The sequence below is a fragment of the Dreissena polymorpha genome, chromosome 12 (genome assembly GCF_020536995.1).
Source record: "Dreissena polymorpha isolate Duluth1 chromosome 12, UMN_Dpol_1.0, whole genome shotgun sequence".
Taxonomy (NCBI): Eukaryota; Metazoa; Mollusca; class Bivalvia; order Myida; family Dreissenidae; genus Dreissena; species Dreissena polymorpha.
The window spans coordinates 59,481,806-59,500,725 of record NC_068366.1 but is presented as its reverse complement, the minus strand read 5'-3'; the positions used below and the strand labels follow the sequence as shown (position 1 = coordinate 59,500,725).

General features: G+C 36.0%; 1 protein-coding gene across 2 annotated transcripts in view; it reads right to left on the bottom strand.

Moving 5' to 3' along the window:
- Positions 1-18,233, bottom strand: part of LOC127852743 (tuftelin-interacting protein 11-like) — a 30,446-nt gene extending 12,213 nt beyond the window's left edge. Inside the window, exons 1-5 of one of the 2 annotated variants that reach the window (XM_052386703.1) lie at positions 18,129-18,233; positions 4,963-5,071; positions 2,990-3,132; positions 2,555-2,694; positions 1,457-1,514 (exon numbers count right to left, since the gene is read on the bottom strand). In XM_052386703.1, the coding sequence (XP_052242663.1) occupies positions 1,457-1,514; positions 2,555-2,694; positions 2,990-3,132; positions 4,963-5,068 (447 nt within the window). In that variant the 5' untranslated portion in view covers positions 5,069-5,071; positions 18,129-18,233. Of the gene's footprint in view, positions 1-1,456; positions 1,515-2,554; positions 2,695-2,989; positions 3,133-4,962; positions 5,072-9,688; positions 9,831-18,128 lie in introns of those variants that run through there. The other variant, XM_052386702.1, reaches the window with a different exon arrangement.
- Between the last annotated feature and the right edge of the window lie 687 nt (positions 18,234-18,920).

Below are 18,920 nucleotides of genomic sequence, written 5' to 3'. Positions count from 1 at the left end.
CTTTGACCTTGAAGGATGACCTTGACCTTTCACCACTCAAAATGTGCAGCTCCATGAGATACACATGCATGCCAAATATCAAGTTGCTATCTTCAATATTGCAAAAGTTATGGCCAAGGTTAAAGTTAAGTGACAGACACACAGACAGACAGGCCAAAAACAATATACCCCCGATCATTTGATCCGGGAGCATAAAAAGAACTTTGTCACAGACAAAACACCAGTCCCCTTACAGGTTAACGTTGTCAGAGAAAGAACAGGATCTCTATGAGTTTCATTAACCTTGCTTAAGTAGTTTTAAGTTAGGAATGCAGATTTTAGTTTTCACTTATTTCTGGCATCATACCACCACAATGTTGTCTGCCAAAATTTTTTATAATGCCCACATTCCCATATGGCCGTGCCATGTTTTAGAAACCTAGCATAAATACAAAACATCATTGTTCATATTTTATACAAACATCATTTCACAGTCAAATAAAACAAGGGCTGTTTGTAAAACATGCATGCCCCCCATATGGGCTTTCCGTTGTAGTGGCAGCCATTGTGTGAATACGATTTTTGTCACCGTGACCTTGACCTTTGACCTAGTGACCTGAAAATCAATAGGGGTCATCTGCGAGTCACGAACAATGTACCTATGAAGTGTCATGATCCTAGGCAAAAGCGTTCTTGAGTTATCATCCGAAAATCATTTTACTATTTCGGGTCACTGTGACCTTGACCTTTGACCTTGTGACCTCAAAATCAATAGGGGTCATCTGCAAGTCATGATCTATCTACCTATGAAGTTTCATGATCCTAGGCGTATGCGTTCTTGAGTTATCATCCGAAAACCATTTTAATATTTCGGGTCACCGTGACCTTGACCTTTGACCTAGTGACCTCAAAATCAATAGGGGTCATCTGCGAGTCATGATCAATCTACCCATGAAGAATCATGATCCTAGGCGTATGCGTTCTTGAGTTATCATCCGGAAACCACTTTACTATTTCGGGTCACCGTGACCTTGACCTTTGACCTAGTGACCTCAAAATCAATAGGGGTCATCTGCAAGTCATGATCAATCTACCCATGAAGTTTCATGATCCTAGGCGTATGCGTTCTTGAGTCATCATTCAAAAACCATTTTACTATTTCTGGTCACCGTGACCTTGACCTTTGACCTAGTGACCTCAAAATCAATAGGGGTCATCTGCGAGTCATGATCAATGTACCTATGAAGTTTCATGATCCTAGGCCCAAGCATTCTTGAGTTATCGTCTGACAACCACCTGGTGGACGGACCGACCGACAGACCGACATGAGCAAAGCAATATACCCCCTCTTCTTCGAAGGGGGGCATAATAAAGAATGTATACATGATTTTTTTTTAAGTGTTGTTCATATATTATATGTCAAAACAAGAAAAACTATAAAAAAATATTTGACAAGACAAACTATAATAATATTAACCTTTTGCATAAGTTTCATTCCAACCCCCTTGGTATGCTTTTCCCAGCCACCAAAATCCCTGAAAACAAATGATGAATCATTGAATTTGTACAATTTCTTTAAAACAACAGGACCATAATGGCCGTGGAGCGTTACCTCAGTCCAAGGTACACCAATTGTCAAAGATTTGAAGTGGAAACACAGTTTTAGACCCCACTTGACCAAGATTTAAACATGGTCTTGTTATTGCTAAAATAAATATTCGGATCAAGTTTAATAAATGTGGCTTCTTTTGTGGTATTGTGGGTTTTCTGACAAAGAGGCATAATTTTTGCAAACGTGTCCCAAATGTAACTTCAGCCTAGAGATTGTAGCTTTAACCTTTCTTATGAGGCCTTAAGAGTGGATACAAGGTTATTTAAGATTTGACCTTATTACATTGTTTTTGGATGCACATGACCCAGATTTGAGCTCGGCCTTGATTCTGTCAAGATAATCATTCTGACCAAATTTCATAAGGAAACATAAATGTGGCCTCGAGAGTGGTAACAAGTTTTTTTTCTAAGATTTCACCTGGTGACTTTTGGATCCACATCGCAATGATTGAAACTCAACACAGAAATTGTAAATACAAACATTCTCACCAAGTTTCGTCAAGATTGAGTAAAAATGTGGACTCTACGGAGGTAACAAGGTTTTGCCAAGATCTGACCAAGTGACCTAGTTTGGGATGCACTTGACCCAGATTTAAAGTTGCCCTAGATATTAACATGATAAACATCCCGACCAAGTTTTATCAAGAATGGATAAAATTGTGGCCTCTGTATAAGTGACAAGCTAAAAGTTGAATAAACACACCGCACAACGCCTTACATAGGGTGATCACAACAGCTAACCTTGAGCTCTTTGTGCTCATGAGAGCTAAAAACACCTTCCACCATTTAACTTATGATTTTTTTTTACAATATCACAAAGAGAAACTTGATTTGTGTTAACAAAATGTTCATTTTGTTAAACAAGATTAGAACAGAGATGTTTTATCTGACACAGTTCAAATAAAGTTTTATACCCAGGGGCATTTGTGCAATGTCTGAATAGAAATGGGACAAAATGACATACTTTTCTCCCGGTATGAAGTTGGATCTTGATCTTCCACTACCGCTGCTAGACCCTGCTTTCTCCTTCTTGGACCATTTATAGCTGAGGCGGGCAATGTCACCCATATCAAAGTCCGCATCATTTTCTGCATCTGCTTCTTCCTGTAAAAGGCAGCAACAATTTCAGGCAATTTACATGATAGCAGCAAGTGTCTTTTTCATTATATAGAAGGGTCCATTTAAATGCCCAATCACAATGCAAAATAAGCCGCTTAAATGTAATAAAAGGGTCAAAACATATGAATGTTAAAATAATTATAAATAACACAGGAAGAGATTTTAGGAATTTCATGAATTTAAGTTTTTTCCTCAGAAACTTTGTTCATAAAGGCCAAGGTGAGGAAGTTCCTACCTCCAGTTTTCAGTAATTAATGAAATCCCTTTCCCACTTTCTCACCTCTTCTCCAGGTTTGAAAGTCTTGTCCCCCTGTTTGATGCCGCCACTCACAAAGCCAATAGGGGCAGTGAAGTCGGACTTCTTTTTACCGCGGCCTCCAAACCCAGGTCTCTCATTATCATCCTCTTCATCTGCCCAAATACCTGTAGAAAAACAGCTATAGACTAGTTACATTGTATGACGGGCATCACATTTGCATCTGTTTTATCATGAATCGTTTTTATATATTGTGACTGGCCCCAATGATTTTGCATGAATAATTGGAATGTCCAATCACTGGACTATATACAAGTACATTTAAAATTGTCCACTACCCTTAATAATATTTTACTTGCTCTGGGCCATACAGCTAAAAGACAGTGTAAAGATTTGTCCATCATTTATTAGCTTTGCAAGAAGAATGTCATTTGCATCTATGTCAGCATTAAACAAAAACACACAATGGTCCTTGAGTGCTTAACTGAGGTTAAGTGTTACAGCAATTGTAGAATATATGACTGCATGATCCAGATTGTTAACTTCACATGACTCAGTTTTAATTTTATTGAGATATGGTCGAGTTAAACATTCCAGAGATATATTGCAACATAGGACATTGATTGGTTACAAAGGGAGATCTGTGCGAAAAACATTAAATTAATAATAATAAAACACAATCTTATGTTTGAAGATCTGCACAATATTACATGTACTACAACTAACAAATATTGGGTCACTGTGAGACACAAAGTCTCACAGTGACACAGCAATAGACACACAATCAAACAAAGTTCACATAAAATATGCATCCCCGTCTGACAGAGACCAAATATCTGTCAAGGTTCAGACCCGATGAAGTGTAGAAGAATCTGTTTTTGAAAATACAATATTGTATTACAAGTCAAGATGCCAGGGGACAAAAATATTGCTAAACTGCACTCGTCCTGCAGGACAAGTGCATTAAAATTTTCACTCATCCTGCAAACACATGCACTTGTCCTTCAAATATGTGTAAACCAAAGATTGCAAATGGCAAATACGACTAATAAAGTTTCCTATATCACTGCTTAAATGCAGCTTTCTAAATTATTTCTGCCAGCTGATCACAAAAGAAATGGTTTAAAACCGTACTTCGTGATTACCTAATTCTTTAAAAATCAATACATACAGTGAATGCAGTGTTATGGTTCCCTGTCAACATGGACCGCAACATTTACACGAAAAACCAAATTTTTACTCGGGACACAGTCTTGCATAACAATGCGCACCTGCTATATGAAATTTACAATAACAATTTCCGGTTGATTCGCTTTCTACTTTCAGAATAAATATGCTTTAAGAAAATGATTTTATTTAATAAACGCTCGGCTGCAGATGCAGTTTTGAATAAATGAAAGCTTGTCAGATTTTTTTTAAATATTTTTTTAGAGGTCACAGTGACCTTGACCTTTGACCTAGTGACCCAAAAATGGGTGTGGCCTGTAGAACTCATCAAGGTGCATCTACATATGAAGTTTCAAAGTTGTAGGTGGAAGCACTTTGATTTTAGGGCCAATGTTAAGGTTTTATCACGGCGGACGGCAGACGCCGGATGGCAGACGACAAGCTGGCTATGACAATACCTCGGGTTTCTCCGAAAACAGCCGAGCTAATAAAATGCAGTACTTTTCCTTGCCATTTTAGAAACTTGCAATTTCGGAATAAGTAAATTGTTTGCACAAAAAGTCCATTGATTTGCAAAAAATCATGTAATATAACTCTAACTCTTATAATTCAAATTTTAAGAAAATATCATATAAATTACAGTTTTATACTTTTTCAGATGTCATTGAAATAAAATTAAAATACAATAGCCACTAGACATTATTTTTTTAATCAGAGTTTTTGAAATGGGATTTTTTTTAACATTTTGTTTAGGAAAATCGGTCTGTTTAATGGACCCATACATGTAAATACGCCAGGGAAAGGCCTGCGCTGGTTAAAAACTAACTCACCAAATGTTGCCTGGTTTTTTGTTTGCCGTCTACTATGCCTTATATTGAAAGAATTGTACACATCATCATCTGTAATTTCAAACTTTTCCACTTCTGGTGAAGACATTACCTACAATATTAAGTATTATTAACACATGTTAACAGGAAACTAAAAAGTATTTTGCTGCTGTTTAAGAGTAAAAAGATGATGCATTCAATAAATGCAAGATCCAAGTGGAAACTTTGTCAGTATTGATTCATTGACTCATTCTAATAAGTCTTAGTCCAAAAGTAGTCAATGTCAAGATGGTTTCAGATTATATGGGTGTGTTGAGAATATTCATAGATAACATCAATGCAAGTATAAAAGCTTTGTAGCAACCGCTATTGATATTGAAGAGAAAGCGTAATTTTTGATTAACCAAGAATTTGGTCCAAAAGTATAAAGGTACATAAATAAATGTATGTAGAAAATATCAAACAATACACTAAACTGTATAAATCTTTTACTGAAAATTGAAAAAAGTTTGTGTTTATGAAGTTTTAAACAAATTTATTGTAAATATTGACAAGATTTGCTTTAAATCTGTAAGTTGTTTGTGTTAAAGATGTTTAAGACTTAATAATGCATAACAGAGTTAAATGGAAGATTGTTTTACGGAGGTAATGGTATCCCACATTGAGGTCAAATACCCAGTACAATGTCTTGATTCTAATTGAAAAATTATGGCATTTTACCTTGATCTGTCCCATAATTATTTAATAACATTTTAAACTGTTTTGAAATAAACTAAATTTTGACTAATAACTCATGTTTCTTATGAATAATTTACATAATCATTAAAGTTGCAGAGCTTTTTGAAGCCAATAACTTTACTTTAAATTTAAACTAAATGTAGCAATATTATCGATAATAATATTGTCTTAGCAGCCTCGTTGACTAAGATTAAAATCAAACATGGAACATTTTCCACCTTTACACATATTCCAGTGCTCAAGATTTGAGCCATCAAGCATGTTTAGCATTTAATATATATATTTTTTAATTTACATTCCTTTAATACTCTATTTGTAGGAAATGGTCCATAAATATTTTAATAACACTTAAACCACCACATATATGCATTTTAAACTGAATCTTGACAAACCAGCTATTTATCCTTTTATTGCAAAACTACCTCACACAGTGAGTATTCTTAGTAATTTTATCATTTCAATTGGTAAGGTTTTAAAGATATATTAATAACACATGTTGATCACCAGATCAATTAATGCATGCAAAAGTTAACAAGATGTGTTTGTGAAACACAATGTCCCCCTATATGACGTTTGACCTTGAAGGATGGCCTTGACCTTGACCCTTCACCACTCAAAATGTGCAGCTCCTTGAGATACACACGCATTTCAATTATAAAATTGCTAGCTTCAATATTGCAGAAGTGACATTACATGAGCAATTTTGACCCATATATTTGACCTTGAAGGATGACCTTGACCTTTCACCACTCAAAATGTGCAGCTCCATGAGATACACATGCATGCCAAATATCAAGTTGCTATCTAAAATATTGCAAAAGTATTCATAAAATAAGCGATTTGGGCCACATATATTTGACCTCTGACCTTGAAGGATGACCTTGACCTTGACCTTACACCACTCAAAATGTGCAGCTCCATGAGATACACATGCATGCCAAATATCAAGTTGCTATCTTCAATATTGCAAAAGTATTCATAAAATAAGCGATTTGGGCCACATATATTTGACCTCTGACCTTGAAGGATGACCTTGACCTTTCACCACTCAAAATGTGCAGCTCCATGAGATACACTTGCATGCCAAATATGAAGTTGCTATCTTCAATATTGCAAAATAATTAATAAAATGAGCAATTTTGGTCACATATATTTGACCTCTGACCTTGAATGATGACCTTGACCTTTCACCACTCAAAATGTGCAGCTTCATGAGATACACATGCATGCCAAATATGAAGTTGCTATCTTCAATATAGCAAAAGTTATTGCAAAATGTTAAACTTGGCGCAAACCAACCAACAGACCAACCAACCAACCAACCAACAGACCAACCAACCAACAGACAGGGCAAAAACAATATGTCCCCCACTACTATAGTGGGGGACATAAAAATAATGCCTAAGTTTAACTTGGGATTTCATACGTCAGGGTATAGGGATGTCCTAGCTCTTCTTGAATGCTTTGAGCTTTTATGAGATAATGAGTACATACATGTACCTACAGCTTAAAGTTATTCCTGATAAAGGCAAAATCCATATAAAAAAATTGAGTATCAAGTATGTCTATATAATCCAGTTCAATCAACCTAAAACATTGTAACAAACAGGAAACCTGTTCCCATCGATATCAATTTGTGTGTCTTTTGTGGAAAAATGCTCAAAACAAAAACAAAAGCTTTGGATTGACAATTCAAACTGCCTTAAGGATGTTCCAGAGATAGTAGATGTAACATGATTATTGATTAGACACAATATATATCTTGCCGAGGATTTCCGGAGATAATGCATGTATACATGAGCATATATTCAAATTCAGAATACATAGTGTTTGCAAAAACTTACACATTTTCATGAACCTTTAATGTGTTTGAAACTTTGATTAATATTATTATTCTGTGAAAAAAAATATGTGGCTTATATTACCCATTTAAGTGTTTCTTGTATTCCAGGCGGCGAGTTTACATGAAAAAAGCAATTACCAGTTGCAACTCCCAGCAAACCGGAGTGTCAATAAATAGGATTTGGATTATTGGAACTAAGCATTGTCCTACGTTAATTTTGACACATACAGTCCACTCTCGTTATCTCGAAGTGGGCGGGAACAAGAATTTTTTTTCGAGATAACGAGAGTTCGAGATATCCGATTAGGCGTTTTCAAAGAAAAAATGAGACGAAAATTTACCTTGTTTTTAACATCTAAATACCTGCTTAGTGGTCTAACTAAAGCCGTCACCGTGTGGCATAATACTCTCTACCTGATATGTACGCGTTTTTATGAGGCACGATTATTTTTGCTATTTAAATGCTTAAAATGACGTTTTAAGTATTACAGAATTGCATGAACACATGCTGTTATAATTTTTCTAAACAGTCTAGTAAACATCCTTTAATGTTGCTTTTTAAAGTTATGATGCATTTGACGTCCAATCAAGACGAATTTGCGACGGTTTATATATGCAAAAATATAACTCAATGCATTTTGGAATGTTGTTTGTAAAAAACAATCAGTATTTCGGCCTTTCGGCAGGCTGTGTATTAATTGCAGTTAATTCCCCCAAACAAACTAGACTTACCTTAAGTTGACGTTTGGTTGGAATTCTGTGTAGTCATATAACAACTGGAGGGATCAAATGAGATACATGTGCACGAGCAGATCGATATATTGTCAGTCTTCAACACGATTTCAAAAAAGTTATGTCCGTATCAAATGAATACATATGAAAATTTGTAAGATCTCACCAAATAAAACAAAGGGTGGTGAGGGAGGGCATTTGATCCCTCCAGTTGTCATATGACTACACAGAATTCCAACCAAACGTCAACTTAAGGTAAGTCTAGTTTGTTTGGGGGAATTCTATTATGTCATACAACTTCCGTGCTCAAATGAGACTTCAACACTGAAGGACATGACTTTTTTGAGCTACGAGATTAATATGGACCAATATTTAAGGAAACCTTTAAATATTACCTTAAAATAACGTGTATCTATTGCAGCACAGCAGATTAAAAATCTTCACAGTTCTCTATTGGCTTCTCATAATACTGGGCAAATGTTCTCTCACTTGACCACCCAGCAACTTTTAGAATATCCGCCAATGGTAAACCACTCTGCTTAGCTTTCGAAGTTGTAGCACAACGAGCACTATGCGTTTTAAACTTCATTACATCAATCCCAGCTTTACTCATCATGAATTTGACCCATCTAGCAATAGTAGTAGGTTCAACAGAGTTATAAGGCTTAATATAACTGATGAACAAATTCTTATTTTCTCCACGTAGTGTCCTTGTACGTGAAATATATTCTTCGAGTGTAGTGTACACACATATAGCATTATCTAAATTGTATTTCTTTAGAATAACAAAAGGGTTTACTTTACCCTTACGACATTGCTTCAATAACCCACTATAATAAACAACATTGAATGAATCTTCTTGTTTCATTCCGTCTAAAGTTAATAGACTTACTGAATGTGAACGACTTGCTTGAGTGAGCACAATTAGATTAACTAATTTACAACATAACATCTTCAAAGTCAAAGATGAAACTGGTGTCAACGTCTTCAAATAACGCAAAAGAATGGCAACATTCCAGGTCTCTGTATATTTAACACGTCTTGGCCGTAAATTGAAAACTCCTGTTATATATCTGACAACTAATGGATGTGATCCAACAGAATGTCCAACTACTTACTTACACAAATTTGACAATGCACTACGAGCAGTGTTCAATGTTTCATAGCTATATTTTTGTTTGTATAAATAAGTAAGAAATTCTATGGCTGATTCAATAGTCGTTTGAAAAATATCACTTTTCCTTTCATGACAGAAAAGAACCCATTTCTTGATGTAACACTGATATTGCTTCTTAGTGGATTTTCTCCAGGAAGCCATGAGAATTTGGACAGATTCTTCCGATAAAGCTCGGCTTTTGAAGGAATTCCTGATATATGACATACCATCAAATGCAACTTGTTCACCAGAGGATGTACCTTGTTGGTTCCTGGAACATTCAAAGTCTGATTCTTCACCTTCAAGATGAGAGGATCCTGTATCAACATCTCGAGGATTGGAGTAAACCAATTTTGAGTCACCCAAAGAGGTGCCACCAGGACCATCTCTGCAGCATCCGCCCGTACTTTCTGTACTAGGCTTCCCAGCAAACTGAAAGGTGGAAATGCATATATCAGCATATTTGACCAGTTTAATGCAAATGCATCCACAAAAGCTGCATCAGGATCAGGTTTCCATGAGACATATCTGTCAAGTTGCTTGTTGAGCCTGGAGGAAAATAAGTCAATTTCAGGCATTCCAAAGCATTTGATTATCTCATTAAATAACACAGTATTTAACATCCACTTTGTATTATCTTGAAATTCTCTAGAAAACTTATCTGCAGAATTATCAACACCAGGAATATGGGTGGCAGACAACCAGATATTTTTCTGACAACACCATGACCAAATATCATTTGCCAAGGCATTCAAAAGTTCTATTCTACCCCCCATATTATTGAGATATGCCACTGCACAGGTATTGTCTGATCTAACTTATACATGACAATTTTCAATGGATTTGCAAAATGACCTTAGTGCATGAAAAACAGCTAACAATTCCAGGTAGTTGATGTGATTTTGGGACTCAAGGTCTCCCCATCTACCTCCAATTTCATTTTGCTCAAAGACAGCTCCCCAACCATCATTTGAAGCATCACAAGTGATAAATTAACTTGGATTTGCATGAAGGATTCTCCTTTTCTGGTGAGCAAGATTATCAATTCCCTATTGGAGCTCATTTTTAATGCCCTGAGAGACATTCATCCATGAATCAAAATCACCCTTCATGTTTTGTAAAGCTAAGATTTTTTGTCTCTCAATAACTCTATAATGAAGAGGAGCAAATTCAACGGCAGAAAAAGTTGAGATAATGAGACCCAAAACCCTAGCAACTTGTCAAATTTTTGCAAAAGTCATGTTTTGCAATTCTGAACATGCTTGGACAATGTTTGCAACTTTTTCTTTGGGTAAAGTTACTGTCATGCTTACAGAATCAATTAGATTCCCAAGAAATAATATTCGCTGTGTAGGGGCCAAAACAGATTTATGTTCATGTGTAATGAAACCTACATCAGTTATCAACCTGACAGTATCTTTAACTTTTCCTTCACAATCTTGCATTGTGTGTGCTCAAATTATTAAGTCATCTATGAACCCAGAAATTGTGATACCAACCATGCGCAAAGATGCAAAAACAGGCTTAAGCAGGCGAGTAAAGCTTATTGGCGCCGATGAAAAACCATTTGGAAGGCATTCAAACTGGTAGATTTTGCTCTTAAAGATGAAGCGCAATTTTACTTTGTGTTCCGATGCAATAGGCACTGAATAACATGCATGCCTTAAATCTACAGATGCAAAATAACAGCCAGGAGTGACTAGTTTGAGAACAGATTCAAGGGTATCCATTTTAAAATGGTGGTACTCAATAAATTGATTTAAATCAATATCAGTCTACATGTACCATCCTTTTTCGGAACAGTAAAAATTGGAGAAATGAACTCGTTAGGGTCATGTTCAACTTGGGTAATAACTTTCATTGATAATAGTTCTTGTATTTCGTGATCAATTTGATCACTTTCATTAGAAGAAAATCTATTTGCTTGACAAAATGTCTTAACTGGGTTTACATTATCAATGAACTTGATGTGAAAACGCTTCATCATATCCAAAATAGATTCGTCACTAGTTATTTTTCTCCAATTTTCTATAAAATATTTCAATCTACCAGCTTCAAAGGTACTAACCTTGTTTATTTCCTCAGTGCCAATGCTCAGCCGTTTTTTGAAAAGCCAGCATCACCACGGCCTCGACCTCTAAACCCTGATCTGTATGGATGGGGACGACGAAAGTCACGTCCTCTGCCAAACTGCTGCCCAATGCGGCCAATTTTGTTGTGATCGTTTACCTCACGAACATTTCTATAAACGTCATTGTCATCACCATACAAAAAATCTGTACATGGCAATGATGGAGAGGCAAGATAATGGTATTTGGGGTCCAAACTGCTTTTGTGGAGCTCTTTTCTTCTTATGTTAATGTTTCTGTAGGTCTGGCCTAAAAGCGCTATAGCATTGGTTGAAAGATCAATGGCCTTACTACATGCATTGAACTGATGGGTTTTCTGTGGAATTTGCTAATATGTCAACATATTTGGTAATGTTAGATGCAGCTTTCACCAAAAGTTCTTGAACACTTTGCATCTTATTATCATCATATTGAACCTGAGCTCGCAGCAAACGCCATATCCCTTGATTAACACGAGTTTTTACAAGAGCCTCACAGATTTCAGGCAGATGCACCTCTTTCAAAAGTTCATTCATTTTGTCATCAGACAATTTGTTCCTGAAAGAACTATTCACAAATTTTGCTAAATCATCATTCACCTTCTTATCAACATGGTCAGAGTGACTAAAGCGTTCCATCAAGTTCCGAAAAACAGGATTGGGACTTACATTTTCTTGATCAATTTCATCAAAAGACTGTCCATCGTCATCATAGAACTGATCCCCAGAATACTCTTCATCATAATATTAAGCAGATTCAAGTTTTTCAATACGTTCTTTCTGGCTCTTCATATTTTCGTTTAGCCCTTGCAAAATAGAGAGAACTTAACAAGTGAGTTCAAGCTCCTTAGACATAGAACTTGTGGACGTAGAACACTGACCTTTATTAGGAACAGTTTTAGGTGTGTCCTTGGACACCGAAGTGGTCTTATTTACCACCGAAACCGACTTCTGGGTGGTTTCTTACTGTTCTGGACTTCTTTGTCCACCATGACGTGTTAAATAAAATATACAGAGACCTGTTGAAAACAAACGTGCCGAATGACGTAAACCGGTCACATGTTAGACTGGTAAAAATTTCCGAAGAAATTTTACAAAAACAAGTTTCTTTTTATTGTTTCCGAAGAAAAATTACGAAATTCAGTAAAATTGTTTATGAACAAAATAATTCCAATAATTGCTACTAATAGCAATAAAACTGACATGTGCGATACCGCAGTATAGACCGCGAACAAACTAATTCGTTACGGAAAATTGATCACGCCGAAGCGTCTGTACTCAACAGGTAGCTAAATATAGAACTGACAATATATCGATCTGCTCGTGCACCTCTCATTTGAGCACGGAAGTTGTATGACGTAATAGAATTGATGTTAAAGTGACAGTCAAAGTGACAGGCCTTACTCAAGTGTTAATGGCTTATGACATTACACACGTGTGATCATTGATGCAATTAACGGATTAATTTCCTACCGCACAGTATCGGGAGCAGCCGAGCGAAGCGGGACGGTGAAGTTTCAAAGAAACAATTTCTCACCTTTTGCCGACACTGGAACAGTTATTTGCACTTCGAGATAAACCACAGTAAATACATGTAAAATCCGGACTCGGGACAAAATTTTATATCGAGATATCGATTTATTCGACATAACGAAAATCAAGATATGCGATATTTATTTATATAGATAAAGAAGTAACAAGGGACAAAATTGTCACAAAACCAGGTTTTCATTGCGAAAAAAAAATCTGATAAAGGGAGAAAACTCAAACTGAACTTTTGAAATGAACAAACAAAATTAACCCCCTTTGTAAGTTTGTTTTTAAAAAAAATCTATTTTTAGTCGTGGCGACCTTGACATTGGAGATATTGACGTGATTCTTTCGTGCGACACACCGTCCCATGATGGTGAACAAATGTGCCAAATGATTTTAAAATCTCACAATGAATGACATAGTTATGGCCAGAACAAGCTCATTTATGGCCATTTTTGACCTTTGAACTCAAAGTGTGACCTTGACCTTGGAGATATCTACGTAATTATTTCGCGCGACACACCGTCCAATGATGGTGAACAAATGTGCCAAATCATTAATGATTTTAAAATCTGACAATGAACGACATAGTTATGGCCCGGACAAGCTTGTTCTGCCCGCCAGCCAGCCCGCCCGCATTCGCCAATCTAATAACCAGTTTTTTCCTTCGGAAAACCTGGTTAAAAAAGTTGGGACATTGAGCTTACTTTGACATATCGAGAATATCGAGATATCCGATGTCGAGATAACGAGAGTTGACTGTATAAGGCACTTAAGGTTTCCTTGCAATAAAATAAGTTTATCTATCTTGTTCTAATCAAAAATAAAGAAATTGACCGGGAGGTCAATAAATGGGATTTTGATTATTGGAACTAAGCATTGTCCTATGTTAATTTTGACACATATAAGGTACTTAGGTTTCCTTACAATAAAATAAGTAAATATATCTTGTTCTAATCAAAAATAAAGAAAATACAACATTTTGGTCTTTACTACAGTTTGTCAACCAGTTCCGGATAATCAGCAGTTCTGATTAATTTGTATTCAATTTTTATCCCCACGCTTTTTGAAAAAAAGGTGGGGATATTGTGGTTATCTCCGCCGTCCGTCCGTCCGTCCGTCTGTCTGTCCGTCCGTCCTGGCCACTATCTCCTCCTACACTAAAAGCACTAGAACCTTGAAACTTACACACGTGGTAGCTATGAGCATATGTGCGACCCTGCACTATTTGGAATTTTGATCTGACCCCTGGGTCAAAAGTTATAGGGGTTGGGGTGGGGCCGCGTCAGAAATTATCACTCATTTTTTTAGGTTATTTTACATTTACTTCTTTATTTCTACACCGATTCACTTCAAATTGATACTGGACCTCTCTTATGACAATACGGTCAATCTCAACCATGCATGGCCCCATTCCCAACCCTGGGGCGCCCCGCCCACATAGGCCACACCCACCAAAAATTTCCATTTACTATAATTTTTTCATTTCTACACGGATTCACTTTAAATTGATACTAAACTTTTGTTATGACATTAGGGTCAATCTCAACTATGCATGGCCCCAATCCCAACCCTGGGGCGCCCGCCCACATAGGCCACACCCACCAAAAAATTCCATTTACTATAATTTTTTCATTTCTACACGGATTCACTTCAAATTGATACTGAACTTCTCTTATGACATTAGGGTCAATCTCAACTATGCATGGCCCCATAACCAACCCTGGGGCCCCGCCCACATAGACCACACCCACCCAAAATTGCCTTTACTATAATTTCTTCATTTCTACACCGATTCACTTCAAATTGATATTGAACTTCTCTTATGACAATACAGTCAATCTCAACTATGCATGGCCCCATTACCAACCCTGGGGCGCCCCGCCCACATAGACCACACCCACCCAAAATTGCCTTTTACTATAATTTCTTCATTTCTACACCGATTCACTTCAAATTGATACTGAACCTCTCTTATGACAATACGGTCAATCTCAGCTATGCATGGCCCCATTACCAACCCTGGGGCACACCTAGGTCAAACATTCGGCGTGGGGATACGCGTCGGCCTCTGCCGCGCCATTTCTAGTCCATAATGCCCCAATAAAAACAAAATGATAAGTTTCTAAGGCAGACTTCCCGAAACTCCGTCGGACCTACGGACATGTCCGACACAAACAATAAAGGGCCGATCAAAATTCTTAAATCGTCGGCCAAAAATGTCTGACACAGATAATTTCGGGTTTTCCCAAGAAATTAAAAGTATTTATAGCACATCGGCGAAATACGGCAGAATACGCACTTTGCCGATTTTGTAAAAGACGAGATTTTGTGAAATTCAAATGTATTTGTCTGTCAGTTAACCTGCTGTTGATTGGTTCAAAGTTGTATTGTCAAAAATCGGAAATAATCTGTCCATGCTCGATGACAAATGTTCTAGAAATACATTGGGTTCCCTGCTTATTGTCGACGAGTAAATAAATGCATGCTTCAAGCCAGGATAGGTACATTTGACCATCATTCGATCGACTTTTAGTTTAAACAAAAGTGAAAATAAAACAAAACAAAACATAATGTAGAAGTTTTTGAATGTCGCAAAGCCTGAAAATCCAAAATGGGTTGCAGATGCAAACGCCCATGAGCTAGTGGAAATAATACGAGGATAAGCGCCCCCTCGTAAATTCGTTGAGTCTTGGAAGACAGGCAGACCATGAATTTAAACATATTACTTTGTCACTCATAACAATGTGATTAACTTAAGAATAAACGGATGATATCGTTTCTTTCCAGAGCAATTACCCTCAAGGAGCCCAAGCCTGGACACTCACAGACAGTGAAGATGTCATTAAGCTTTTAAATCGATACGTAGCTGAAATAATTCGCGTTCAGAATAAATCGGAACGCTGAAACTCCGGTCTGTAAAAACCATAACGAAAAATAAATACAGTATTATTATGGGAATAAAAGTATTTACAAGTGTATATATCTGAAATCTACCTGTTGTTTGACAAATATTAACTTAGATCACAAAAATTACCTGTATAACATTTAAAATCATAGACATGGAGCGATCATTTTCTCAAAGGCAGCCATTTTGTCATTGTTGTTGTTGTTGTTATTTAGTACCATAGCTATTTCGTACCTTTTACTTTTGGGGTATTTTGTTACTGTCGATTCTAATATTTTGAGTTATTATAGAGCATTAATTCTTTTTTTGCTTCATCTTCTTACTATTTTCAATTTCATTTCTTACTGTTTTGCGCATATTGCACACTTATTTTTTGTGTTCCAACTCAGTTACAAACATAGTTGAATTTAACCTCAAGTTCAAGGGAGATAACATGAACCCTTTACTATACAAGGATTTATATTGGATGAAACAAACTCGAAATATAGTTTATTAACAGGTAAATTTCTATATATTTTGCTCAATAAATACTATTTAGGCAACGTTCTTTCATAATAGTCACAATTATGTGTGTATTTAAATTCAGGAGTGATGCGACCGAAATTCGTGTCGGAACTCTCGCTATAAAAAAGATACAGTGGACTATTGACGCCAAGACTCTGCCAAAGCAAAAATCATCAAAAGACTCTAAGGCGGCAATTTATATAAGAGTCTGCCAAAGCAAAAATCATCAAAAGACTCTAAGGCGGAGATTTATATTGACTAAATCGATACGATACAGATAGTGATTTTCTTAGTGACTTTAATAATGAGGAAGTGGATGTTAACAAACTTTGTTACTTTACTTTGTTACTCAAAGTTATATGATAAAAAATGAAAATTCTCAATTTTGTTTGAATTTCACGTATGTTCTTTGGTCTGACAGAAAAACCTAAGGTCTGACAGAAAATTCTGACCAGTCAGACCAAATGTCTGACTGAAGGCTGTTGAGTTTCGGGAAGTCTGCTAAGGTATACATAAGGTAAAGGAATACATTAACAAAGTTTTAGCAAGAAAGCTTTTGCATTATGCTTACAGGGGGCATAAATGCAGCAAAAAGTTAACTGGAACTGACTTAATTAGTTATGTTTTGAAATGTGCATATAGATTATAGAAGGCTTTATTATTTTCAAATAAACTTTTTGCTGATTGAAAACAAATGCCATGACAATGTTTTGAAATACAAATTCTGTAACTTAGTGTAAGTTGAATGATTTTTAGTAATTTTCCGAAGGGTGAACTTTAATTGGCAATTTTTAACAAAAAACTGCATATGCCATGTGACCTTACCTGTTATCATACAAAATAAATTTTACCCTTTACTTTTACATCTTCTCACATTGACACTAAATCCCAAAATAAATTATTGTGGTCAAAAGAATTAACGTTTTTTGCTGGGTGATTCTAAACCGGTCCATCTAAAATGCGGATTTGAACGAAAAGTGCGGATATGAACGAAAAGTGCAAATATGAAGGAATATTGGCAATATTTATGCCTTTTGTACAGGTTTTTTATAAACTAACTACTGTTGAATGAAAAATTCATAATATGTGATAAATCTGTTAACATTGCCTCAAAATAGAGCACCCTAAAAGCGGTGCTCTGACTGGTCGTTCATATTCGCGGATATGAATTTGGAGTTACTGAAATTGAATTGCCAATGAAAAACACATTAGATCGTAACATTACACATTGTTAAAGGAAAATGCATTTAAAAAGCTGTTATCTGTTCATATCTGCACTTTTCAGTCATATCCGCGGATGTGAGTCATATACGCAATTTAGTCATACCCATTCTAAACTGGTTGACTGACTGTATGTAAATGGTTGTTGGTCAATCAGAAGATCCAGCAAAGATGCCTTATTTCATGTTAAACGATTTGGGCAAACTGAACGCTATGAACACTATACACAGTATTTACTTATTTATATATGTTGCTATTTGACAATAACACAAATAATCAGCAAATCAAATACAAAGTATGCCATGCATCGCGAAAATATATGTCAGTTGACACTTAAACGTTGTTGAACAATGCAAATTTACCAAAAGGTTCTTTTGTCTATAACAAATTGAATATTATGTAAACGATAAATAATTTTAAAATATACCAAAGAGTTAAAATGATCTTGAAACTGGCATTAATTCTTCTTTTGTTTGGTATAAGTTGTTGCTGTTGCTCTTACCGAGGTTGTTGTTGTTGCCGCGGTTACATACCACCTATTTCAACTATGAAGTTTTAAGTGTGGTTCGCGAAAACACACCAACATAATACGTACAGAAGCACAAGAGGCAACGCCCAATGAGTCAGTGGGATATAAACGATGGATAAATAAAGAGGGAATTGAGGGTAATATTTTCTAAGCGTCTATTACTTAACTTATTTTCATTCAAATCTTACCTTGTATTTTTTATATTCGTATAATATACAGTACGTAAACGGTAATGATAAACGAAATAAAACATTGTCACAAGCTTGGTTGAATTACCTTTATGGTATTTACCAAACTTCAGTAATACATTTGCAAGGTTTTCAAAATAATGATCAAAAAAAAGTGAAACATTTGAATTAGTTTTATGTCAAAATAAGACGAATTGCGTATCTCCTGAATGTGTTGTTCGGATTTTTAATAGGAACCTTGACAGGGCTGGCTTATTCAATAGGCACAACCTCCACGCAGATTTCATTAGTAAATGACAAAATAATTTATTAGACTGTTCCATTTTTAAGTAAGTAAAGGTTTGAAAGAAAATCTAAATTATTATTTCGTTTTTATTAGAGGTTAACACATGGATAAATATTCATACTGCCCATCGTAACAACCCTACAATCATAAAAGTCTGAGGCCAAAGGCTCGCGGGTTGTTATGAGTGTTGGAAATGCAAGCAAAATGCTAGACCTC